At 33.3% G+C, this 27,964-nt stretch overlaps 1 protein-coding gene across 1 annotated transcript in view; it reads right to left on the bottom strand.

The window, feature by feature from the left end:
- Positions 1 to 1,976: 1,976 nt before the first annotated feature.
- Thsd7a (thrombospondin type 1 domain containing 7A) overlaps positions 1,977 to 27,964 on the bottom strand; it is a 371,111-nt gene continuing 345,123 nt past the window's right edge. The window contains exons 18-27 of the mRNA XM_063242093.1: positions 27,032 to 27,147; positions 23,488 to 23,605; positions 23,092 to 23,237; positions 22,519 to 22,693; positions 18,006 to 18,179; positions 13,602 to 13,697; positions 10,953 to 11,035; positions 10,424 to 10,634; positions 7,987 to 8,074; positions 1,977 to 7,306 (exon numbers count right to left, since the gene is read on the bottom strand). Of these exons, the coding sequence (XP_063098163.1) occupies positions 7,222 to 7,306; positions 7,987 to 8,074; positions 10,424 to 10,634; positions 10,953 to 11,035; positions 13,602 to 13,697; positions 18,006 to 18,179; positions 22,519 to 22,693; positions 23,092 to 23,237; positions 23,488 to 23,605; positions 27,032 to 27,147 (1,292 nt within the window). The 3' untranslated portion in view covers positions 1,977 to 7,221. The remainder of the gene's footprint in view (positions 7,307 to 7,986; positions 8,075 to 10,423; positions 10,635 to 10,952; positions 11,036 to 13,601; positions 13,698 to 18,005; positions 18,180 to 22,518; positions 22,694 to 23,091; positions 23,238 to 23,487; positions 23,606 to 27,031; positions 27,148 to 27,964) is intronic.

Here is a 27,964-nt window from a genome sequence, read left to right as displayed (position 1 = left end):
CTGAGTTAACGTAGCGTTAACAGGAGATGGAGACCCAGCCCCACCATTTCCATGTAATACTGTACTCAGAGGTTCTCACAAGAGAGGTATTCATGAACAGGAGCAACACTGCATGTGAAGAGAAAACCCACCCTCACCGCAGGGACAGTGAGTTGGTAGAGGCCATTGTAAGCTCTTTTTTGTTTATGACTTAAAAAATATTGTTGGCAAATAGAATCTAGCAAGATTACTTTAATTAAAAGTTAAAATTTATTCTGTGACCTAAAATTAGTAACTGCATTGGTATCATCAGAATTGCCACTTAAAACTTGGACACAGTAGGACAGTGTAAATAACCAACACACAGGTATGTGAAAAGATGAAAACGTGCTCAAATTTTCTAATAGTTAAGAAAATGAAAACAATGGGAGGGGCTTGTGTTTGGTTTAATGTGGACTGAGACTTTCCCACAACTCAAATGGTGACTAAAAGTCTACTTGCCTTGGTGTTGCCAGCAAGAGGACTTTTGTAGGTTTGAAAACAATATAATAGAAGGGAAAAATAAACCATCCCTTGTTGCATCTGTCAAATTCAACCCACTTCTCTCTCTTCTTATCTCCTACTCCCAACATACTTATAAGATTATATGATCGAGGAGAAAATAAATACTGGATCCATACCAGGTTGCTAACTTGAGTTACTTTGGCAGAGATGCTATTTAGGAAGTATAAAGGGAGATAGGAAATCACCTAAAAAATTACTGCAATATCAGAAAATCTGACTGGATTCATGCACTTGTATGCCTATATAATATTGTTTCAGAGTAACAGACATTGACATATGAACTGAATAATTTGTATGGTGTTTGTTCTGGGGAATATATTCAGATTTTAATGAAAAGAATCACTAAAGACACAGAAGAAACCACTGTAGAATGTAGACCAGTCATGTTCATAATTTGTGACTGTAAGACACACATGAAACTTAAAAATTCAAAAAAGAAGTAAACTAATTGACTATGAGTGTTCAGATACATTGAAAGAAATATCTGTGGAATGTATTTTTATTTTTATTTTTTGGTACCAGGGATCAAACTCATGACCTCGTGCTTACCAGGCAAGTGCTTGAGCCACTGAGCTAAATCCCTAGTCCCTGGGAATGTATTTTTAAAAAACCTCTTATCTAGATTTAATTGTAATGAACAATATTTAAAATAAGGAGCCTAAAAATCACTATATTTCATCAAAAGTTGGATGCTAGCTGTATGTTTTTTGTAGTTCATTGTACTAAGAGATTAAAGGGTTTTCAGTTTAGTCATATCCTCCCAAATGGTTGCAGTTGTACTTTAGTACTTGTTAACTGGTTCAGGGAGGTAGGGTAAGTACCAAAAGAGGAATACCAAGTATATTATTTGGACTAGAAAGAATAGTGACTCATGCGACAATCAGCAAGCACAAGTTGTACGTTGTATGACAGGCATACCAAGCAAAAGATGAAGACTCCAACAAAATTTCAGCGTCAAAAATCATCAAGTAGCAATTCAGCTAGCAAAGTGTGACTATATGAAAGTATGACTGTATTTCAGAACATGTGTTAATCATGAATCTCCCTGGCAGTAAACTGCTAACTGGTGTACTCCTGCCTGAATTTGTTTATATGTGAAGTCCGGCCTTTAGGTTTGGCCTTTGTACTCGGACAAAGCCTTATGACTGATGAGGGGAGGAGAGTCGCTCTGTGTCCACAGTGCTGCCACCTGTCTGCTGCACCCTCCTTTACATCGCTGGAAAGGAAGAGGTCCCATGACCATGGGGATGACTCTGGTGGCCTCAGATAACTTTGAAAGTAACATTTGAATGTCAGACTTTTGAAATAGAATTTTAGAACAATCTCCCAGAAAAGGGCAACACAGCACTGAAAGAAACTGAAGATTCACTGAAAAAAAATTAAACCCACATTTAAGAAGTAAATGATGGAAATTAAAACACAGACAAACATGATTAGAATGAAAATGACTTCCATGTTTATGTTTGTCAGCAATATAGTTATTTACAAATAATCCATATGAAAATGTAAAAAAGCATATTACATCTTCACATGCCACATAAGTGAAAAGCTTACTGAAATTATTTGCAAATCTGTACTTAATTGTAATAGACATTTTGTGCATTAAAAAGAAATGTACATAATTCAAAATAAATTACATTATACAATTTACAAATTAATATTAACAAAAAATTCATAGACAGCTGCCTCCTTATTTAAATGAAATAAATACTCAGGTAGTTAAATTAACAAAAAATACACATTTAAGAGATTATGATTCATAGTATGAGAGGCTGGAAATTTGATAAATTTATATTTTACAGTGACAGATACTGATCTCTTCAAATCTCTGATAAAAACAATCAGGAAAAAGTACCAGAAAGGGAATCTAAATAATTACTTTCTAAAAATGAACACAAATAGATCCCTGAAGAACAACTAGAAAAAGCTTATTGACGCTTAAAGTAAGCATTCTAGAAATTATTACTTACAAAAAAAAAAAAAAAAACCAAAACACTCCATAACACAAAAAACAAAACTGACAATAATAAAACAGTAATATTCTATAGAATAAAGATTTTTGATCACTGGAAACATGACTGTCACGAACTAAAACTCTTCATATACTGCTTGGCTCATGGTCTGGCTTGATAGAAGCACAAAGACAATAAACAAAACAAAACTCTCCCAAAATGAACCCTGTTCATTCGGCATTTGTTTAATTCATTGACTAATGTAGGCATAATCATTTTTCAGGTACCTTCTAGGTATAAATTTATCATTCCACATCACAACAGCCCTTTCTTAAAAGAAAAACCGTGCACGAGGCCCACATTGGAGTTCCCAATGCTGCAGTCCTGACTGCAAGCAAGGCCCTCTGTGCGTGGGCTCAGCTGGCGCTGCTGTTAACAAAACAGGCAGGTGTGGTTCTCACTTCTCAAATGGACCCACGAAGATCATGCTCTGCAAGATTCCTTACAAATCTGTAAAGAAATTGTCGTTCCTACACCCTCAACCTTAGAGAGAAAATAGGACATTTGGATTTGGCAATACTTTTACAAATAGGGACATCTCAGATCACTTGAACACAGGATTCTGTTGAGATCTCAAATCTAGCAAGGCAGAGGCTTTCCTTTCTGTACACTATTGAAAGGTACAGGCCTTCTTCACCATCTTGCAAAGTGGGAAAAAGGATCTGAGATGGTTGTAGAAAGAATAAAAAGAGACTGAGTAGTAAGTGTAGGCAATGATGTTTTTATAGAAAAAATTTGTTCATTTGTTTTGAAGTGCCTTCCACATGTTTCCTTTCCCCTCTAATAATTTCTTTGACCAGTCCATTCTGCTCAAATCAAGATGTTCATACTCTGACACTTTAATTCCTATAGGAAGGCAATGTAAATATTCTCTATGTTTTTAAATTCAAATTTGAGTTTAGTGGCAGGTGATTCTGAGGGACATAGACAAGAGTAGCCATTGCTAAAGACAGTAGGGTGGAGAGAACCCAGGCAGAGAAAATCAGCATTAGAGGAACATGAATACAATTATTTGAAGGAGGTAAATAAATATGTGGGAGGTACTACTTGCTCCCCACAAGAAGGAGTGACTTTCTCTTGAAATACCCATGAATTTAACAGAGTTTTGATTACATTGCAATGGCTCCTCCCAGCTCTCTAAGGGGAGGAATAGGAAAAATACCAAAATTCTCATAGCCTGGCTCAGGACATTCATGTGGAAAAATACTAACCACACTTACAAACAAATCTAGAGTAAAAGGCAATGCATTTAAGTCCTATTATCACTCTTTAAGCTTTTTTCTTATTTTGAATGTCTTAAGCATCTATTTATACAAAAGCCATTACTAATTTTTATAGTACCTAGTAGAGTGTCTTACATATGATAATTGCATGAAGATTTGTTGTAAGTAATTTGTGCTTAATTATTAGCGAAGACATGCTTTTATGTACTCCTTTCTTTTTACACTGTAGGGTCCTCAAAAAGATACTGAAAAAGAATTATGGTTAATGTATTCGATTAGGTATTGATAAATAAGCAAATCACTCCCTTTGAAGAGAGATCAGTTATGTCACTTGTATGTGGTTCCAAATGAAACAGTCCAGCAAAATCATGCAACACTGTGCCAATATTTTTCTTTTCTTTTCTTTTTAACTAAGCAGACCTTCATACTTATAGACCAATATTTCTAAATCTTTTTGAGCTCACAGATAATTTTGGTAAGGCAAAATGTGAATAGACAAGTTACTACTATGTTCCTGTCCTGAGTTTGTGGAATGAGCAGGAAAAGTCAGGTTTTGTTGAAATTCTAGTAAAGTATTTAAACTATGATGGACTCTTGCTAGGAACAAAAATAAGGTCTTTCTTATAAACAAGAGCATAGTAACCTCCCATTCATCCAAACTAGGCAAATAGCTGCACTGCCTTCTTCCCATGTTTATAACAAGAAGACATCAAGTATGGATTTATTCTAAAAATGAGCCTCCAATAGGTTTGCAGTGTTAAGATGCATTGACTCTAACCTCTCCATATGTATAGAGTGCTACAAGATGATATTTTAATAATACTTTATAGTTTCCATTTCTAAGTTCATTTAATTTGTACAATGTAAGTCAGATAATAGTGATTTGTCTTCTGAATCAATGGGATTTTCAATATTTTAAGCGCAGATTTAATTGGAATAATGTTTTATTCTAGAGTACATTACAAATAGCTAGGTGTTATACACAATTCATAAGATAATTTTTCAAGTAATTGCAATAGATTTTTAGCCATTTTGAACAAATGAAGTTTATTTTATTCAATGAGATCAACTTGAGAATTATATGGAAGGCCCCTGAGTACACATATTGATAATTAAGTTTTAGAATAATAATAATATTTTTCTTCCTTTTCAATAAAAGAGGTGAAATGGAATTTGTTTTTCCTTGATTAATTCCTCATCTTATAATGAAATTCTTATCTTTCTATTTGTTATCTTTGAAATGATTTTCATTATATAATATATTGAACATGGATTAAGGATGAATATTTATTTCTTATTGAAATAGGTAGAAATATTTTTATTTTTAGGGACAATGACATCCTGATGCAAATATCCTAATCCACAGCTGGAGGAGTTCAAAATTCACTGTGTACTGTGTGAAGGTAAAAACATAATCCAAAAATTTTCACAAAAACACAGTCAAGTTTAAGATAATAAAATTTGTTGCTACTTTTAAAAGACCTTAAAACCTCACCTTCTTGCTCTCCCAAACACTGTTGTATTGTTGCCCTAAAATAACATTGCTTTTTAATGACCTTTCAAACCCTCTTTTCATAAGAAAGAAGTCTGCTAAATCAGTTACTGTTTCTACTGCTTTATTCTAATAGTCTCTGGGTGACTTCTGTGGAAAATATAGCAACTTTCAATGCAATGGTAAATTTAGTGATTGAATTTTCTTCTTTGAAATTGAGCTCTGAGGACAGACAGATGGTAAGTGAATGAAAACCAAAGATGACACAAGGAAGATCTATAGCAAGGGGTCAGAAATCCAGCGTAGAAAATGAGGCCTGCCTGCTGGTTTTTGTAAGGCAAATTTAACTGAAAAGCAGTCATGTTCATTCTTTTTCTTACTAGGTATCATCTATGCATGAAAGAGTCAAGAAATTGTTATGTAGACCAAGCTGGAAATCTTTACTATTTAATTCTTAAGAGAAAATATTTGCCACCGTTGGTGTAGATACTTAAGCCCCAGACAAGATACTTATTCTTACCTTTCTCAAATTTTAGTTTTTGAAATCACATCTTTAAAAGACTACTTCACATTTAACTAGTGAGAAAGACAAAAGACTATGGGACTTAGAAATAGTGACTGTAGGACACTTTGAATCTGAAACTCAGAAAGCAAATCAGGAAGAAAGAAGGATGAACACATCATTTTGACTTCTTTTAGTTACAAAAATCATTGATACATTATTTTTCCATCTGCTTGGCATTAAAAAGACAACCAGTACCTTTTTTTCTTTTCTTTTCTTTTTTTTTTTTTTAACAAAGATAAATATAAAAATCTTGTCATAAACAGCCTTCAAAGAACAATTACAAACCAACTAGAAGGATCCACTTTCTGAGGGTTCATGGTCTGGGGACCTCAACCCTTGAGTTAGAACCATGTTGCTAGTTTGCACTGGCTTTAGTGAGGAGGAAGAGTGCTTACAGCAGGTGTAATAGCCGATTCCACGCTGGTGCCATCCAAACTGGACTTAACTCTCTCCAGGGTACAAGAAATTTTCAAATGTCTCCAGGACACTCTTGGCACAGATGTCTTCATACCATATGAAAAGAGGCAGTTTCTATGGCAATACTGGGTAAGTGTCCATCATGTTGCACTAATATAGTGCAAAATTGTGCCTTCTATATAGCAAAAAAGATGCAGGCAACCAGTTTGAAAATGAGGGAAAGTAGAAATATATTATAGCAACACAAGCAAATCAGTTTTCCAGACAATAACCACTACAAAATATGGAAATTTGGACTTTTTCTAAGATACTAGTACAGGTCCAGCATTTGTACATTGTGGAGAGACAGGAATGAAGTCTTAGAAAGGACTTTCGTCTCTGAAATGCAAGTCATAAATGCTACCATAAGCCATAAAGATGCTGACTTTATTCCATGGGGTTTCTGCTCAGCTTGGAGCTGACCTCTTCACTGTTAAAGTTGCTTGTTATCAAGTACATAATAAGACATTATAATAAATATCATTCAGTTGAGTATACATGTGTTATGTTGGACTATAGTACTGTAGAGGTCATGGTATAAACTCTTCATGCTAGACAGTTCTGTGGATTTAAACACTGCAAATAGTCTTGCATCAGGCATCCCCAATCTGGCCAATTTCACCACTAGTTTTTAGAGATAAAAGTGGTTTCTCAATTGGTAGATTTCAAGAAAGATGACACAAAATTCTCAAAATGCAGCATGTATTCAACTAAATCTCCCAGAATTCTTAGGGTGGATGGTCTATGTGTAAGTGGTACTCTCTTGAAGGTTTCCAGTGGCAATGGAATTTCCACTCTTTTCTTTATGATGCTCTTCTAAACAGTTAAAATGAATTATAATCCATAGTTTGGACACTGTCATTGTGGCCTCTGGTTTTCTACTATAGAGTCAGAAAGCCAAAATTTGTTGTTGTCAGGAAAAGGTATGTGTTACATGTCTGCGTCTCCATCATAAGCTAAAGTTAAAGGTTTCAGTCGGTTGTTTTGCCTTCTTTGGGGTTTCTTTGGCTTTTTGCTGTAAGAAATTTGTTAAAATCGAGAGAAAAAAATAAATCTTTAGTTGTGAATTTTATAATTTTAAATGAAAAGGTTAAAAATGCTAAATCTGCATTGCTCACATCACCTAACTTTGACCTTAGAATTTGATTTTTCTTGTCTCTTTGAATTTCAGTTTTGGCTCTGAAAAAACTTTAGTAAACCTCAGGTATCTTACTACCTTATAAAAGACAAGTTATTCAAGTGCAATTCTTCTAGTACTAACAACAAAAATGACATTATAATAATTTGTATTTGGTTATAAACCTTGATAAATTATACTGAATTTATAAGCAATACATCCTTACATAGCTGAATAAGATTATATATTTCTATAATCTCCTCCTCCAGTAGTAATTCACTATAAAAATGTTCAGTTTAATACAGTCCTTATGAAATAACATTCTTTGGCATATGTGGAAGAGAATAAATTTGAAAAGATGACCTAGAATACCTGGCTTATCTCCAGGAAGGAAACAGCTCAGTTAGTAGTTTTTAGTCATCTAAGACTAAAGCCTTATTTATTTAACACTCCATGTAGCATGTTAAATACTTATTTCAGATATTAGTTTGTTGTTTCTATGTTTCAGATACCTGAAAGTATTTTCTTTGAAATAGAGACATATTTCTCATTAGACTTTAAAACATTTAGACACTCACCATGCTAGATAAATCATGGAGACAATAAAGATGAGTAACACAAATGCCCCAGCTGCGACACCATAAACCCAGGTCTTTAGTCTCCCATCTAAGAAGAATGGATATTAGCTATTAATTCCCATTGCTCTGGAATACACATGACAGTCTTTCACTATGGCCAGTGACCAGCCACGTAAGATCAATGCCTTTTCAAAATTCAAAATAAATTATTTCTTCAGCGAGTCATTGATGAACACATTTACTATTATGAATTAGATGCTGCTTCACTAATGATAAATTAGCAATAAAGATTCATTGCAAAGCAATAAATAGCATTCGTATTCAGATATTGAGTTTATGCCTAAACTTGTACTATTTCTTGCCTGAGTTTTCCTCAAATTTAATATGTATAATGCTATATAAATATTTTACACGTATTTTGAGAATGAATAATTAAAAGATGAAAAATTAATTTAAATAAACTCCTACAATTCAGAGTTGATGCAGAATGGTATTTAAAAATGGAGTCATTTTAACATTTTTTTCTACATGAAAACAAAATGAATAAACTTAACATTCATTTTACAGCTAATAATCTTTTATTGACTCTATACATAAACCATCCCTTGACATTGGTTTGACAATATATTATTTGGAAAAAATCATTTTAAATAGCATATTCAAAACTCCCTAACTTTTCTAATATATAAAATCAAATATCATATGAATTTTTCTAATTAATTCAGTTTTCTGGTCTTATTCTCTTAGAGTTTCTCAATTATATGTTCTGAGTAAACTTCAAACACATGATACCTCTTGTGTTGCCTAACTTAAATTGATGCTTCATACATACAATTAAGTACATGCTATCAGTTAAAATTATGGATTGGTCAAAACCGGTCCTATGGAGAACGATGTTTATTCAATATTTGAAAGTCATCATCAGAAGCAAACTGGTATGGTGTATTTGATTTTTTGGGGGTGGTCTGGAGCTGGATCAAGTTAGAGGTTCATTTTCTGGTAATAAGCTAAATTAATATTTCAAATATTGTTTCTCTTAAGTCCTGAAGATTTAAGTAAAATTAGCTGAGTTTAAAATTAAAAAAAGAGAGAGATTCTGCTTTTTGGTGTCTTTGCATTAAAAATTCTTTAACAAATATTCTTTGGATTTTTCAAAAAACAAATAATATCTGTGAGTTTTCAGAAGGTGCATCCTTTAAATTCTAAAATTTTCACTTTGGGTAAACTATACATTTAATTAAAAATAATGATGATAATATTCTTTTCATTATACCGTGTCTGGATATGGCAGATCTGCTCAAATTCTTCATTCAAAGACAAGATTGTTTATGGCCATTTACTGGTCTACTGCTTACATAGACAAATCAGCTCTGCATAATGAATTACATTTTCAGAAAAATAAAAATCTCTACTCAAAGCAGATATAGTGTAGATAAAGCTAATTACTCAAATATTTAACATACCTTTAAAAATTCTATTATGCTTCTCCAACAAGGGAAGGCATTTTTGTTTAATTGATTAGAGATAGAGATATGTTAGCTCTGTGGATTCCTTTCTTCATTTCTTATGTTTCTAATAGAGGTACAAAATAGACTATGCAGCTGTGCCTGGAGATTTCCTCTGTTCATGAATTAGTAATTCCTCCAGTGTGTTAAAAAATAAAAGTATCAGTATCTTAGCTGCTATCTAGTATTCAGAGGAACTTTTCATACAATTGACTCCAATTAAGGACAGAAAGTGTACAAAGTAGGGAATAATATTTCTTCAGGTCTTCAAGCTTTTGCCTGTGTCAGCTTCCAGTCCACTACTAGAAACATTAGACCCATCTGCTTAATGTGACAATGGTCTGGTCAGTCTTCAAGTTTGGGTCATCCCGTTTAGTCAGGAAGGCTCAGTCCCTGCCCTTACAAATCTGATACTAGTATAAATTCTCAGATTTTCAGATTTTTAAGGCTGGTATAAATTTTTCTGATGACCACGTGTCTTTGTTACAGAACTGTAACACTGAATTTCTAATTAAGGTTCAGCTATTACCTCTTTGTGATCAAACTGAAAATTCTAGAATGTCTTTTCAGTGTTTTTTGTCTGAGTTGTGAATAAGATCGTATCTTTTCCCCCCAAATTTATATTTTCATTATTACATTTCTTCGTTCAGTATTCAATTAATTATATCTATAACTTTAGGGCAGGGTTGAAATACATAATATCAATTCTAAAAACTGATCAGAAGAAAGTAATTTCATTGTATAAACTGAGTGTGAGTGTTCTTATGTGTAATAATAAGATATAATAGTAAATAGCCGTATTAGAATAAATGAGTATAAATGAAATAATAAACAGTTCTGTGAAAATGTTTGTTCATTTAAAAAAATCTGTTGGTAGCACTGGCTAACGGCATGCTAACGGACTAAGTATCAGTGCTGTCTAGTCATTTCACCTGGCCCAAATGGCTGCAGAAACCAGCTTCTAGCCCGGCCTGCTGGATTAATGGAGGGCTGGGTTGGATGAACCGCACGGCTGGTTTTCACGTCTCCCCTCTTGTCTTCCACTGTGGGTATCACCACCACGGGGATAAGTGTGCACTGCTCAAGTGTGCTGTTGGAAGACATGACTTCAGTGTATCCTTCTTCGCAGTGGCAAGTCCTTGTCTGCAGGACAACATGAAGGTTAGCGCCAAGCATGCAAGGTGATCTTTCTAATAACTGACCTACTTGAAAGAAAAAACTTTAGAGAAGATTTTTTAAAATTCAGCACATATAATTTGTTTTAATGACATCAAATATGAGCTTGTCTTTTGTATTACACAGTTGTTTTAAACATAAATATGTTCCCAATTGGTTCCAATGTTAAATATGGCAATTTTATATTCTCAAAATGTGTTCTGGGGAGAAGGGAGTAATTGGATCAAGGACAGAGGGCAACAAATAATGCAGGCAGCATGTCCACCCCAACAGATTTATACCCACCTCGCTACAGAACGAATGAGGTTGAGTACATGGAGGGTTACAAGACCTATCAGCATCAGGCTGGCTCAGCACCAGGCAGCCCCCTGCAGAACAGAAAATCTTATTTGGACAAATGGCACTTCTTTCTATGATAAAAATGTATTGTTGTTATGGACTTGTCTTTGAATCTTGAACCATTCTATAAGTCTCAAAAATTTTTCGGTCTGTTATCTGGTTATTTTACTTAATAACTGAAGTCTTTCTTACCCATAAGTGACAACATGAAACCTGGGACTTACTAGGTATCGATGTGTATTAGAAGGATGATTTTATAGCTGCTGTCTTGTAAATATTAGATGTGTGCTACCCACTTCTGTCAGTAGTTCCTCAAGCCAAGCCCAGCGATAAAAAGCAGATTTAACTTTCTTCTACAGCCAAAATTCTTATTTGACAATTCAAAATAATAGTTTTCATGCCTCTTTAAATAAGTTTAATTTATGTGACCACTGCATAAATGTATTTTTATAACAAATATTTATTTATGATAAATATCACTATTCCTATTAATTTAATATATTTTTGTGATATAAAGAAGACAAATATAGATATCAAGTTGTTTGTACTTTTTAAACTTTACATTGCAGGTATTTAACCCTTTTTCTTTCAATTTTTTAGTTGTTGTAAGAGATGTTTTAAGATGTGAATATATATCTTAAGAAACAACACTGGTAATGTGGAAGGTACACTTTCAAATTACACTTGTTCAGTTTAACAGAATTTTAGCAAGAAATTTTTTATTTGATTATGGAATTGATAATCCTCTGGATTTGATCCAAGGCCAAGTGGTAAATTCTTTGTCTTTCGCCATTATAAATAAAAACACTCATGTAAAAGTTGTTATAGAAAAGCAGTTGCTGCAAGGAAATTTTAAGTTCAGTGGCTTTATAAATTATTATCATGGAACACCTAGTTTCTTAGGACAACAATTTATAAATTAAAATAACTTATTGTTTGCATATAGAATCTCATCTCTCCTTACAGAGAGAAGAATGCACAAAGAACTTATCACACGTCATTTACACATTACCAGACAGCATTAGAAATACACTGGATATAATATTAAAAAAATATAATTTCTTCAATTAAATCTTTAAAGCTTGACTTAACTTTGCATTGTAAAGAGCCCAGGCACAGAGTAAAAAGAACCTTAATATGGGCCAGAAAAGTTGGACTATGTTATTTGCATATATTTTTGGAAAAAAATGGCAAACTTAATAAGATCTTTCTGGTTAAGCTAATTCTTGCAGAATAGTTTAAAGAATATAGAAAACTGTTTCCAACTTCTATGTTGAAGGGCTGACTTCTATAACACCATCTGATTTAGAAAGCCTATTCCTGCTCAGGGCTGTTCTAACCCATGCTTCTTACCAGTGGGGCTCAGGTGGACTTTTCTCCTGCCAATAATGCCCTTAAGAAAGCAAAGGATCCTGATACATCTTTCCTTTGTTACATATGTATCCACTGGAAGATGCAGTTTTCAAGGGTGTCTTGGTACTGCTTTATCATGTTAAAAATCACATCTTCACAAGAATAGAATTGGACATCATGTTACAACTTCCATAGGGATGAAATAAATAGTCCGGGTGATTTAAAATTAAGCATAAACATTGATGGTTTTCAAAAACCAAATTGATCTTTGCTCATATTATCTTACCATATATACTAAGGTTAAAATTGTAAATGGACATTACTGATGCGCATGCAAGTGCTCACTATTTTTTCTTTCTGCAGGAAGATTAGGATAGCAGCAGGACAGGAGGCGCCCCTGAGCAACTAACTCACTGCCTGTACTACCACTTCCAGTGTGCTACGCAGATTTTTGTATGTTAGAGCTACGAAAAGAAATTTTTGGATCCATACATCTGAGGTTGAGGTTCTGACTGACTGATTTTCATTTCTTTCTAGAAAATACGCAAAACAACTCACTACATATCTTATTTTTTCTTTCCGTATTAATGAGTCCTTGAGTTTTACTGCTTTTGCTGGAATCACATAGAGATACTCTTAGTAACTGCAGATTAGAACAACTTTTTGGAAGTAAATTTAGGTCAAAGCACAATAGAAACCCCTCGGCATTTCTTCCTTGGAAGTGTAATAATTTAAGGTGAGGACATAGTAAATAAACTTTTCAGATGGTCTAGGTTTGAGACTTACCAGTAAGCGTTACCTTTTATTAAAAATTCACAATCACAGATTTTTAATTTAACAAAGTTATTTAGATTTATATAATCCTACACTCTTGGTGATTTTTCTGGCTGGCATTTGTATCACCATTATTGTACATAGCAGAAACAGAAAATACTAATTTTTAAAACATGTAGTAGCTTACAGTATGAAAATTACTTATGATGATGATTTTTTTGAGTTAATATTCTAATTTCATAAGTTCTAGGAGCAATATTCAAAAGGACTATGTGAAGCAGTATTTGAAACAGTATAAAATAAATAATTTTTCATTGGTTCTAGACACATAGACAGCTCAGGCATGCTAATCTCAACTATGTGTTGAAAGGTGAAATAATACTTTGGCTTCTTTCATTATTTTGTTTAGTCTATTACATGTGTGTTACTGGAACACCTTCAGAGATCAAAGAGAAATTGGAGGTTTACCTGTTACGTTTGTACCGTCTGACCTTTGACACCAGACTGTCCGGGAGGAGCCCTTCCAAGCACTCGCCATCCACTTATACTCATAGCACTGTCCATCTGCGGAGAGGTGACTTACATTAGTAGAAGCATTTGGTAGCCCCGGAACAATCATGGAGATACAGGGTTAACAAATGCTTAGGAAAACTGAAAAGTGATAAATCCATTTCTGAGGATCAAATGTCAATTTCATGTCTGGAAGTTGCTATGCAAATGTAATAAAATTGCAATCGTATGCCTAAATCCCAACTAATTTTTCACATCTACTGTCACATGACCTGGTGGGAACTTGAGTTTATGATTTAATTCCATGGCTTATTTTTAAAGTGTTATGAAATATGAAACATAGAGACAGTTATGGAGAAGTACATATTTAATCATTATCATGCAAATCTAAGAAATATTACCACAGACATATTTATTTAATTATTATTTGCTTGTTGATGGATAAAATGAGGTACGCACTTGAGGTCCATTATCTTCTGTCCCACTCTTAAGTCCTTCCCTTTCCCGGTAACACATGCCATTCCTAACTAAATGTGACTTTCTGTGCCATGTCTTTTGCTTTCATTATATATATGCACAAATAGTATATAACATTTTATCCTTGCAATTTTAAAACTTACTGTATGTATGATTTTAATATTTCTTAGTCAATATTACAGATGAAATATTTCTATGTGATTTTCATGTAGATACAGTCAGTTTCACTGCCACATAGAAACCCATAGTACTAAATACTATAACATATTCAGCTATGTCCTCCATTCCATTGTTCTATTTTTACTATTAAAACAATACCTTGTTGGTCAAGCTTATGGAAGTTTATTGGTATTTTTAGATGAGTATCTAGAAGGGAAATGTCTACGTATCTTTGAGTATACAGGCAGCTGAAACCTTACCAAATACTGTCATTTTTTCCACCAGTAGTAGATGATTACCACTGCCCTGAATATTCATGAGCATTTCTAATTAGCTGATTTAAATTTTTATCATTCTTATATGAAAAGCTAACGTATCATGTTTAACTGAAATTCTTTGATTACTAAAGTTATCAAACAGTTACAAGAAATATTTTTGGGTGTTTGAGTTTTTGCTAATGGGAGCTGATTACTTACTTATTTTGGTTATTTAATCCCACAAGTGACTGACATCTTTGCTTTTACTCACTGAATTGAGGGGATTTATTTAAAATAGTGATCTTCAAACTAAAATTCAGGAACCATGACAGACCTTGACATCCATGTGAGGATGTTCTCTTTTCAATTGCATATCTATGCATATATATATATATATATATATATATATATATATATATATATACTAAAATAAGATTGGGTAAAGAAGGAATGAGACTATCTCAGTATCTTCCTTCAGACAGAATTTATATATTTACAAAAATCTAAAACAAGACTGTTCTTGTCCTCAAAATTTTCCTTTTGTTATGGAAAAGTTTTATATTTCAGGAAACATTTATGGCAACATACAACTAATTTATTATTACTTAAAGCAAATTATTAAATATTTAAAAGTTTATCAGTGTTCATCTAAGTGGATGTGATTAATGTGATGCATTAATAATCTATATAATTTATGTATTTCTTAAATTATTAATATTGACATAATTTGCAAAAGAAAAGCTCTTTGTGGTCCTCAACAATTTTAAGGCTGTAAAATCTGAGGGATCAAAAGTTTCAAAGCTGCTGATCTAGAAACTGATATTACTTAGAACTAACTGGCTTCAGAAACAACTTTCAATGTGTTAGTTTTTCATGATCTATTTTGCTGTGTATAAAGTTCAATTTAATATAACTTTTAATATTTTTCCTTTTCCTTGTGTCTTGGACTGGTATTTAGAAAATTCTTCTTCATTGTGAGTTCAGAAAAATATTTTTTTTCATATTTTCTTCAAACATTTTACAGCTTTACTGTTTACATTTAGGCGTACTGTTTAACTGGAATGTAATTTTATATTACGAGTGCTAAGATGACTTCAGAAAACTTTGTATGGATTAAAAATTACGGCCACACTATTCACCCACTCATTCTCTGCTTTCATTCTCCCCTTTACTCATATGTGAGAATTCATTCCTGAGATTCTCTATCCTACTTTACAGGTGTAATTATTTTATTATTAATGATCCTTCTTTGTAACTAAGCATTGACAAAAATCTATGATATTAGTCTTGAATAAAGCTACATAATTCAATAGATTTGTCTCAATTTCTCTTAAGATTTTTAGGCTCATTTCTCTCCAAATTAATAAAAGGACCTATTTCTCAAGTTATTTTAGTTGTCTGCCAAAATTGCACTGAATTTACAGGAAAATTTATATAAAACTGACCTTTTGTATTGAAGGTCTTTATCCATGATTCTGCAGTATTTTATCAATGTTTTAAGTCTTTTTGCCTTCAATATGATTTTGTAATTTTTTCTTATATGACTTACTTCGTTTTGTCAGACTTCTACTTGTAGAGTGATATTTTATGGTTAACATAATTTTATAATTGGATCTTTCTGTAAAAGTAAGACTTTCAGAAGTATACTAGCTTTTAAATCATAATTTTAAATTCCTTACTTCCAAAATCTTGTTGATAAATTATCATAAAAATTTTAATATACATTTTTTTCCTTCCAGTTTAAATTTGGTTCACAAGTTTTGGTAAATGAGGAAAATTCTGTACTCTTCTTAACATGTATTTAAAACTCAGATCCTGCTTGCTTCTGTTAATGTGTAGAAATATAACAGACTTTTCTAATATTAAGGTAAATTTATATTTACAGAATGTTGTAACTAGTCATGGTATCAATTATACATTAAATTAGTTATTGTTTTCTTAGGTAATAATTTTTATGGGATTTGACATTTAGTATCAGAGGTAATTTGATTTCATTGAGTAGTTTCAGTGTTAAGGTTATAGTATCCGAGGAGCTTGGGGGATTTTCCTTACTCTTTTCTCCCCACTTAATTTGCTTGTATTTTGCTTTTTCTTTAAATTGGATTGCCAGTATACTTTATTTGTATTTAACTTAATTTTTTTTGCTCTCTCACCATGTTTATTTTTGCTGATTTTCTCCTCTCAGGATAGATAAGTTCAGTTCCTGAACAGTGTCCAGCCCTCCAACATAGCCACCTTCCATGTACACCTGACAGTACGTTTGCTAACTGGAGTAAGCTTGGACTTGCCAAACTCCATCCAGATATGGTCATACCATCCTGAACGCACCACTCTTGTCTGATTTGTATTTTGTTTTAAAGAAAGAAAAAATAAATAAAAGATTCTCTGTGGTTATTGAATGTGTCACGTGTTGTCAATATTGAGTGAATAGCAGCATCTGTGTCTATACAAACATACATAGACACACAACATATATCAACTTACATGTTCTGTGTCGTTACATTAAAATTAAAACTGCTAATTTATTTTATTCAAACTTTTTAAAAATTTAGTTTACAGTTGTTATAGATTTAGCTTGTGTTCTTGATAGAAGTACACATCACATATTGTTCATTTTATGCTTTTCTTTCTTGCTTGCTTCCTTCCTTTCCTCTCTTTCTTTCTCTCCCTCTGTCCTTTCCTTTTTCTCTACTTTCTTTCTTTCCTTCTTTGTTGGTTTTTGATACCAGGCCTTAAGACCAAACTGGCCTTGAACTTACTATGTAGTATAGGCAGATCTCAAATTCATGGCACTCCTCCTGCCTCAGCCTCCTAAGTGCTGGGATTACAAGCATGCACCACCACACCTGGCTAAAATTGCTAATTCTTATCAGCAACTTGATTTACTAATTTCTGAGAAGAGTAAAGTCTCCTATTTTGCTGTGTTTTATAATTTTTCTTTTACCATTTAAGTAAATGAAAATATAATTCATATATAATTATTGTTAGATTCATATATAATTATTGTTATAAGTATAAAATATGTTCTTAATTGTCTCAGCCTTCTTTAGCTCATAAACCTGAAAAGCACCTGTACTTCTACCTGTTTTATGTCTAATTTATTATGGGCAGTAGGATTTTTCTTCTTCTAAAATTATATATTTAAGAATATTACCATTAATTTAATTCTCATCGTTAAGTGGTATTTTTGAAGATTTGCTTAATGGAAAAGCATTTATTTTTTGTAGTACTAGAGATTGAATTCAGAAACTTTACCACTGAGCTACATCATCAATCCTTTTTTATTTTATATTTTATTTGAGAGAGTCTCATTAAATTGTCCAAGCTGCTTTCAATTCTCAATGCTCCTTCCTAACATACCCGGAGGACAGGATTACAGGCATGTTCCATGACACCCAGCTGAACTGTCTTTATCTTATGATTTGACACAAAACTAAAATGAAACATTTACTGAAGTGTTGACACTCACCATCACACGACCTTGTTTCTAACATCTGCTCTGGGCACAGATGTTGATTCTCTAGTTCTTGTATAATCACTGCTCTAGATCGGACCTGTATTCCGCCAAAGCCAAGATCCTCACCATTCACACAGGTCAGCTGACACAGGCTCCACGAAGACCAGTTCTCCAAGTAACAGTCACCTGAAAACCACAGACACATGGAGAATGGCCAGCCAAATATACTCCCTGTAATTCTAATCTCACTGTGATGTTTATAGGTATGCTGTTTGTTTATAGTGTTTAAAAATTTGGATAAGCATGTAGTAATTTCAAGTTTCTAAACAATTTTCTAAGTTTTGTAACTATTGTTATTTTCTGAGTGATTACTTGCTATAATTTTCTCATTATGATTACCTCCTAAGAGATACGTGGCTAAACCACTCATATCTCTTGTATGGCATCATAAAGGAGTTTATTGTTTTCTAGGTATTCATAACTTCAAAGCAATGTGAAGCCCAAGGGTAAGGAAGCTGGTAGTTCTGTGTTGTGTCCATTTCTTCACAGAGGTACTGAGGTGAGATGGCGAGTTGAGAGCTGCAGTAATGGAAATGATGCTATTTGTTTTGATCTACATATTTAATCATTTGTTTATAAATATTTATTAAAGAATAATATATAGTACATGACAAATTACTACATATCTTAAATAGCTGGTAATAGTAGATAGCTGAATTTTCATAATCTGATTCCATATCCATGTCATCAACATTAAATCAAGGAACAGAATCATCCTAAAATCTCAGAAGCCCCCACCGTATTATACAAATACTACATGCGTTTTTTGTGTGTGTCTGAATTATTTCATTCATTTATGTACATGAGAGCTATCATATGTTAATGCTTTTTTAACAGGTTCATTCTTACTGCTGGACCTTTTCGGTTGTATGAATATACTACAAATTACATACCCATTCTATTATTGATAGGTATATAGAGAGTTATATGTTTTCCCTATCATGAATAATGCTGCTGTGAATCTTTTAGCACAAGCCTGGTATGGGCATGTGCACACTCCCACATGTATTGTGATTGGGTCTATACATAACGCTGGAACTGCTGGGACATAGTGTATCCATGTTTTCAACATCTCCAACCATTCTGACAATAAGGAGGCCCTAATGAAATTTACTTTTCAAAATTTCCATTCATTCTTCATGACTGACTACTTGGTAATATGGTTCAATAGGTACCATTATAATGATGGATTCAAATCCATTACCATATACTATCGTTTCATCCAAATTACATGAATAATTCATATTGCCTTATTTTTTGCTGAAGATTACTAATATTAAGACAAAGTTGCCTGGTGATCTGATTAATGGAAAAGTATGTTATTATAGGAAATTCTGATTAGGAAATCCTGGCAATCTACATATTATTGACTGAGAGATACATGTATGATAGCAGAGTGATTTTTGTAGAGCTTTATTAGAGAATATCACTAGTGCTACTGAAGTTACAAAATAATCTAATAAATTTTAGAAATGATAAGAAAAATGAAGTGAAAATATTTTTATATATTCTAAGAAAGTTTTAGTAACACTTGTATCTCCTAGGAAATGATACATTTGGGTTACTTGGGTTTTTAATTATTCAGGAAAAACTAAGGCTAAAAAATATATCCTAATAACATGGGAGTAGCACAGCTTCACCTCTGTGGAAATAAGATGTATCCTTTCATTAGAAGGTTTTATCTATGTGTTTACTCTCATTTAACATTATATATTTTGCAAGAAAACTCAATCTTTTAACAATAGACGGTGAGTTATGTAATTATCATCCCAAAATGATGTATCTGAAAGTTCAGAGACTTAGTAACAGCAAATGAGAGTGAGGCTATACTGCACATACTTTCATATATATTTTGAGCATTTAAACCATTGCAATAAAAATAAGACTATACCATGCCTGCCCAAAGCACAACAATTAAATGCATGGAATGTATTTCCTAATTCAGTATTCTATTTTTAAAGCTTATTAGTTCACATATTGCTAGCCTTTCACACCTATCATTCGAGAAAACTAGCAAGAGAGGGACTGTAATGAATATGTTGCCATTTGTAAAAGAAGAGCAGCTTCCTTCTGGATTTGTGGTTACTTTAATTAAAATGCGATCTGTGTTATAGTCTGCATTATCATGATGTCTTGTGGTTTTCTTTTATATTATTTACCACAGATTATGATGTTATGCTTATGTCACTATTAGATTACTAACTGCTTCTGTCATTAGACATTGTATGTCTAACTTCAAGTCCAGTAGCAGGCCATAATAATACCTGATATACACAGGTCAAAAGAGTAAGTGATTGTGCTTTGGGAAGTATAGTGAAAATATGTAGTGGGAATCCACAGACAGGCACATACTAGTTCTCAGTAAAAACACCAGTTCTGAACACTGTGTTAGATCCTATAATGATCCTGTGATGGATGCTGGGCATTTGGCTTTGGAATTGGTAGACATTCCACACTACAGACTTGGTCATTTTGTGTGGGCATTCAGCCCATTTCTGTGGGCATTCAGCACATCAAATTCACAGGTGCAGTTCTTCCCCATGCCCTAGAGCCGTCGCTTCTGCCACGGTCTCATGGTGGTGTACTGTGGCTCATAGTGATTTTATTAAATTGAACGGTTTGTGAGGTCTTCACTGAGATCAGACCAGCTTCACGAACTGGAAGTGGTCCACCACAATTGCTGGATCAGCTTTTATTGGCAAGTGCAAGACTAAGAATAAATACACTGTCTAGCTCTAAAAAGTCATTTTATTTATCTAGAACATGTAACATGACTCTGCCTGCTTAAAAGTTTCAGTGTGTAATGCAGAATAGTTTACTACAGACACAGTGTTGTACAGCAGACCTGGAGAGCTTACACAGCTTTCATAACTAAAACTATATCCTTTGAATAAGGGTTGTTATTCTTCAGATTTTTGGTTTTTAAATGTTCTATATTTTAATATGTTGGAAATGAAAGTATTTGAGTATGCAGAGACCATTACAACACTTGAATGACTTTGATATCTAACTTACAGTTCAAATTTGGGTTACTTTACTTACTGCTTTTCTCAGTTTCAATTAGTTGATCTTCAGAATAAATAACAAAGTATAATTATCTCAAATAATTTATTTAATAAGCACTGAGTAAATTGAGGCATAATTAGATGGGTAATCTACTTTATTAGGTTTTTTATTTTAAAAAGTCAATCCTATACATTTTCCTCATTTAAAACAATCATAACACATATTCTTTTGTAGAGAAAATGTTTCATGCTGAATAATTACTTTGTAAAATCTTTATTTTTATTTTTAAGATCTTATTAAAATATTTAAAAAGAAATGTACATTTTTCTTATTTATAAAGAAATTAGGAGACTAAAACATTCCCATTTGTGAATAAAAAAGTTACTTCTAGTTTCTTTCCCTTCATACTACCACAAACTTTTGCCTAAATATATTTTTTAAAGGTGGGCTACCTACTGCTTTTTGACTTAAAATCTTCTCTGCAATTCTCTAATCAGTCTCATTTCTAAATGTTAACGTATCTTTTCCTCCAATATTTCTACACTATTAAACCATTTGCTTTCTATATTTTAATATCTTATACTCTTTTTGTCTATCACTGATTCTTAACAGTATCATTCAATATTTTCTTCTATAATTTTATTATGTTATTTTGTCTTCAGTTGCAGACGGTTAGACTTTTGTTTTTTGGCAATAGAGAGTGAGCAGAGTTTTGCACTAAACTACACCCCTAGTTCTTTTTAGATACTTCTATTTTGAAACAGCATCCTGTTAAATTATTAAATTTCCAAACTGAGATCAAATTTACCAGTCCTGCTGCAGCCTCTCAAGTCCTGGGATTGCAGGTGTGTACCACCATGCTCAACTGACCTTTCTTTATAAATGTTTACTGAGTTTCCCATGGTATGCTTTAACTGTAGCATATGTAGGTGTGAGTTGATTGTAAATTCTATTCAGGGTTCAGAGTAACCTTTCATGATAAGAATGTATAAACAAAAAATATGAAGGAATCTTGAAAACATTATGCAAAGTGAAAGCCAGCCACACAAAAAATTCAAATCTTCTTTAAATCTTCTTTAGCCTTATGTATTTGAATGTTGCCTATTCCTTACTCTATTTTCTGCTGAAAGTCTCAAATAGATTATGTTCAAGGCCCAATTTCTGAACTTCTATACTATGTTTTCCATGTGAGACCAAAGCCTGAAAGCTTTGATTCTTATCCTCTGCAAATGGTAAAGCTCCCAAGAGAGAATTCGTGAGAGACTGATCCCATCATCCCTGCACTAATGAGGCAGTGCCCTGTTTATCCACAGGCATGGTGCCTAAGTTGCTGGTACAGGACCTGTAGTTATTATTCATAAAACTACTGACATTCCTTGACTTACCTATATATGTAAAACCTTCTTGGCCATGGCCCTGGGAGGAAATCACCAAGATAGATTTGTTCTGTTGCTGTTACCTGGGCAAGGTTGGGTGCAGGTTTCCTCCAGAATCATTTTTTTATTACCATCTACAATGGGTTCAATGTCAGCGCAGAATTCCTCATCCACCACTTTGCTGAAATCATCAGTTGAGCCATCGCTGACTACACAGGAAATGTTCCTTGTTCTGGTTCCTCCTCCACACTGGGCATCCTGGAATGGAGGAAGAAATGACTAATTAGCAAAAGGAAAATAATTCATTAGGGAGTTCATCACTTACAGTCATCTCTGCATCATTGACTTTGATTTATGAACAGTTGGAGAACCATTTGAAACCCTAGGGAAGAAGTCTTATGGGACACAAGCTATAAAGCACACACTGAACAATTTATTTGTTTTCCAGCCAATGACAGGCAAATAAATTTTCATTAAAATGAATGGGTCTCCAAATGATTCTGAAAGTACAGGACAGGGAATGTTTGTTTTCAAAACTAATTAAATGGTTGTAAAATAGCAAAGTAACTAAAATCTTTGAGCAGGAACCTGTAAAACATTTCTGTAATCAAATCTTTACAGATACACAGTTCACAAAACTTCTTGAGATTTGATACCTGCACTTGGCATGCAGACCACTGGCCATACTGCCATCGATAACAGGGCTTCACTGGGCAGGGCTTGGACTGTTCCATCAGGGAAGGACATGGTCTTCCATCCCCTTGAAAGGGCTGGGTCACTGTTCGTCTTCGGATCATTTTTCCTTTCAGACATACAAAGTGATGTGACTTCAGTGATATGCTATGATTGTGCAAGCAGATATCTTACTGGGAAGAGGCAGCATAGAGATCTCTCCAGGAGACCCAGGAATAAATAAAGCTAAAGCTCCTATGTTTTAGAAAGAAAGACTCACTATCTAGAAGTCTTTCTAAAGTTAGCTGACATGATTGAAAGAGTGATATTTTATTTCATGTATCTCAACAACTAGCCTAATGCTAATTGTACAAACAAACCTGTAAGGCCACATGTTTGAGAACATTCTGACCAAGGAGACCAGTCAGACAGCTGGCAATTCACAGGGCATTCCACCACGCAGGACATGTTCATCTGCCAGTGCTTCTCACGGCCAAGCTGAAAAACACAGAGGGAGATCTATTTAGGACGTACAGGTGGTGGGAAGGAGGGGAGGAAAGAAAGAAAAAGTGAGAAGAGAAGGGGAGGAGAGAGGAGAGGAGAGGAGAGGAGAAAAGAGAAGAGGAGAAGAGAGGAGCGGAGATCCATACTTAAGTGCAATGCAAACAATGGATTTAATCTGCAAATTGGTTAAATTTTCTTAAATGAGGAAAACTTAAGTATTAGCACAATTACTATTAATTCAAAGGCAAGCATATAATCAATATATAGATCCATAAATATCTTCAGAATATTATTTGTTTTTTACATGTTAAAACAAAAAGGTAAAGATTTTAAAGACAAACTGCCACTCCAGCTAATGATATAACGTGATGAGACAATGTAAAATAGTAGTTTTGTGCTGGGATGGAGCTCAGTCATTGACAGTGCTTAGCATCTGCAGAGCCGTCAGTCCTCGCCATCCCCCATCTCTTTGTCAAAAGGACAAGTGACTCCTCTGAGTGTTTCTGATAATGAATGTTTTATCTGCATTGTTAAACAAACATTTTCTAAAACTCATCTCAGCAGCTAACTGTAACAAAATTATTTATTTTGTTGTTAAGCTTCCTATCAGATAACATCCCATTTTATTGGCATTTAGAGTTCATTGCTTATAATTTACATGTTCCACTGTAAAAAATCTAAGCAGAGGTTTCAAATTCATCCTCTGAATATTGTAACATGTAAATATTCTAAGCTACAAAGTATCATTGAAATAAGAAAAATTGAAGAACTTGATGGGAGAATATAATTTTTTTATCAATAGATTTTGGAAATGTAAAGGCCTTTGTTGTTTCCGTATGAAAATGAAACTTGTATTTTCTAATTTATACAGCAGAAGAAGATAACAGAAGAAACATTTTCTGTATTGTGTTTCTAGTTCTTTGCTCTAAGCTGTCTAAGCTGAGAGATGATCAGGTTAATGGCTTTTATACAACACAATGTATATATTTATACTGCTGATATTTTAAAATAAATAAGTGTATACAAGCATATTTAACTACATTCTCTATAGTATAAACATGTTTTCTTCTTCCATCTTTATTAGTATAAGTCTGGGGCACACACTAAATACATTTACTGTGGGGAATTGCTATATATACATATTACATCTTGATCCTTCATTTTTGTACTATTTCATTCCCTTGGTAAGCAAATCCGTTACATTTTTCACAGGAAATAGTTGACACTTCACTTTCAGGATAAAATTTTTTAACATATCAATTATAACTCATAAAACTTACAGGAAGTTAGGTATGTTTCTTTGAGTGATAATGATTAAAATAATGTCACATTTAAAGTAAATAATAGTTTTATAGAGAATTTGAATCACAGATTTCAACTACTATAACATGTTAGTAACAGGATAACTGTTTACAGATGCACTGGATATCTACTAATTAGGCATGTTAATTCTCTACTATTTTTCTACATTTATTGTATCTTTTTATGCACTTTCTCATCTGGTTATTTATCCACTCTTCACTTAGCTAAATGTATTAGTCTTCATTAAGAGATGTTTATTTAGAGTGTAAATAATAGGAAAGAAGAAATAAATTACTAGGTATCAGGTAAGTAAAAATCTCCAAAACACCCAAAGGAAGAAAATACTACATAAATGCTAGGAATGAGGCCCAACGTTCATTTTCTTCTTTGTTGGGCAGTAATGACATGTTTCTTTGTGGCAATTTGAGAAGCAGCAAGAGTTACCAACTGCTATTGCACTGAATGCAGGGTTTGCACATGCATTAGTAGTCGGGAAATCACTGTTTAAAAAGTCCCGTTTTTCTTGGAAATCTATACAGAGCAAGACGCATGAGTAAAGTGGGATGTGAGCTATTTAATCCAATCCCTCAGAAAGTAGCACCCCTCTAGTAAAGGTAGAACCAGAATGCTGGGATGTCAATTTCTAATTATCATGGAAGTATTCAAATTTTATGGTATTTTCACTTAAGGATAAACTTATCATACCTCTTAGACAACTGAGTTAGGTATTTCACAGATTTTTTATTTCATTTAAATCTGTGATCCTATTTATACCTTAATCTTTTTAGTCATATGAAATAGTTTAAAACTGGTCTCGTACGATTTGGGTTCAGCTTTCAAAATGCTCTCAGAACTACTCACTTCCTATTTTACCTGGTCCAGGATGGCATTTGTGTGTGCATTTGCCAAACAGAAGTAGATTGCAGAAAGCTCTCCAATTGGTATATAGCTACCCTAATCTCCATTCATAATAATGTTACTTGTATAATGGTTATGCTACTTCAAGGTCATTAACTTCAAAACCAAGATGATTAAGCTGTGAAATTTGAATTGTTTAATGTAAGAATAATCTAAATTGTGTTGTAAGATTACAGTGTGAGGGATTTATTAGCTAAATAACAAAACTTTTTCAGCACATCTGAGAGCTCTGCTCCCTTAAACACAGATTTAAGGAAGTTAGGTGCACAAGCCAAAGGTATCAAATGGTTTAAAGTATTTCTATCTAGAATTTTTTCTTACAAATTGGTACAGTTTACTCAGGGTTTATAATGTCACCTGGAATCTGCTGACACAATTTGTGGTAATCATTTCTGTTAGACTCCTCCAAGAGAGTATAAACTCCTCCTGACCTACTCCAGATCTATTGAAGCTTCTGCTTATGTTGGCATGAATTTGACCCAGTGAGCCTCAGATACACTTGGAGTAAAAAATCTCAGGAATGCGAGTGTCCTTTGGGTATGGAAATCAGATAAGGTTATTTGAATGTGAGGTAAAGCTTCATGAAAACTAAGGAAGGTCATTTTTTTTTAAATTGCAGAAGATCATCTAAGAATGATGACACTACATCTTCCAATTAGAGAATTAATAACTGTAATTGTCTGTACCTAAAAAGTAATAGTGGCAGATTTCATGTCTTTGTTTGAATTTCAAGCTGTATTATCCACATCTGAGCACTTGGGCTCTCACAGCTGGATATTAGATCTTAATATCAAAATCTGCTACCAAACCACAGGCAATCACTGTTTAGCAACAGAGAGAATACATAATGGGTCTTGGCAGGTGTCCCAGGCACTACAAAGATTCACATCAAATTATGAAATATGATGAGTAGTCCGATTAAGATTTATTGCCTTTGTTCACCTTGATTACTCATTATTTCACAAAAATTTCTTTGGGGATGGGTTAATTAGCATAGATTTGGGGTCTATGCAGAACAAAAACAGGAAATTACATGTGGAAATCAGTACTGTTGGAAGAAGCTAATAAATGGCTTGTGAATAGTACAGAAAACATCTGCTGTAATAAGTTGCATGAAGCACACAGGTCACTGGGTTCAACATGAAATGAAATTATTAGGGGAAAATTTCCTCACAAAGGTGTAACACAGCACCCACCCACCTCTTCACAATATTTGAGGTCCACTGATTTGCCATCACTTCGGACACAGTCCAACATCCTCGTTTTAATGCCATTTCCGCAAACTGCCTTCTCACTCAGCTGACACGTACTCCAGTCTGAAAGGAAGCCCATCATCAGAACAGAAGGCTGTGCATGAAACAGATTTCAAATGAAACTCTGATGACCTGAATCCCATGCTTAATTCAAAACTGCTTAGTAAGCCCTGCAATCAATCATCTCACATACAGAGCATATGGGTCCCAGCTTTGAACATATCAGGAGTCAGATAGAATTGCTGGGGTTGCACATAGCTGCAGGGATTATTTTTCAAGGCAGATGTCTAGTTGACAATCTTGATAGCTAGCTGTTTGGTGATATTGGAAAAATGACTTGGGCTCACAGATCAATGTCACTTAAATATTTTTTTCTAGTAAAAGTAGAATTTAAAATTTTAGTATTATTTTTATTGTAGCAAAATTACTATAATTTTAATAGACAGTACTTATGTAGCCATATTATAATAAAAGCACATTTTTTGATTTAAATTCAATTTATTTCAAAAAATAAATTTGGGTACATTGTTTAATTTTTTTACTTTATGTTTTTTTCAAAATAATTTTTCAACTTTTATCCAGCACATGCCAGAGAATTTTGATTTCCTTGGTGTCATATAAAGAAATTGAAGAGAAAAATCAAAAGAAATTAAAAAAAATGACAATGTTGTTGTTGTACTTATGAAATTCTAAAGTTAGCTTTGGTATTGTCCCAAATTATATAAGCTAATGAAATATTTTTTTGTATGCAAAATATTAGATAAATTTAGGGAAAACATTTATAAAGCTTGGTTTTCTGAAAAGCATCATATATTTTTCTCTATCTTCCATAACATTAATTTATTATTTTGGCTGATTTGAGACTGCTGATGTTTTTACA

The sequence above is a fragment of the Cavia porcellus genome, unplaced genomic scaffold (assembly GCF_034190915.1).
Source record: "Cavia porcellus strain 051 isolate PalLab524CR breed Dunkin Hartley unplaced genomic scaffold, mCavPor4.1 scaffold_2, whole genome shotgun sequence".
In the NCBI taxonomy this organism is placed as follows: domain Eukaryota; kingdom Metazoa; phylum Chordata; class Mammalia; order Rodentia; family Caviidae; genus Cavia; species Cavia porcellus.
Note: the sequence above shows the minus strand (reverse complement) of the source record. Positions and strands in the feature narration are given on the sequence as shown.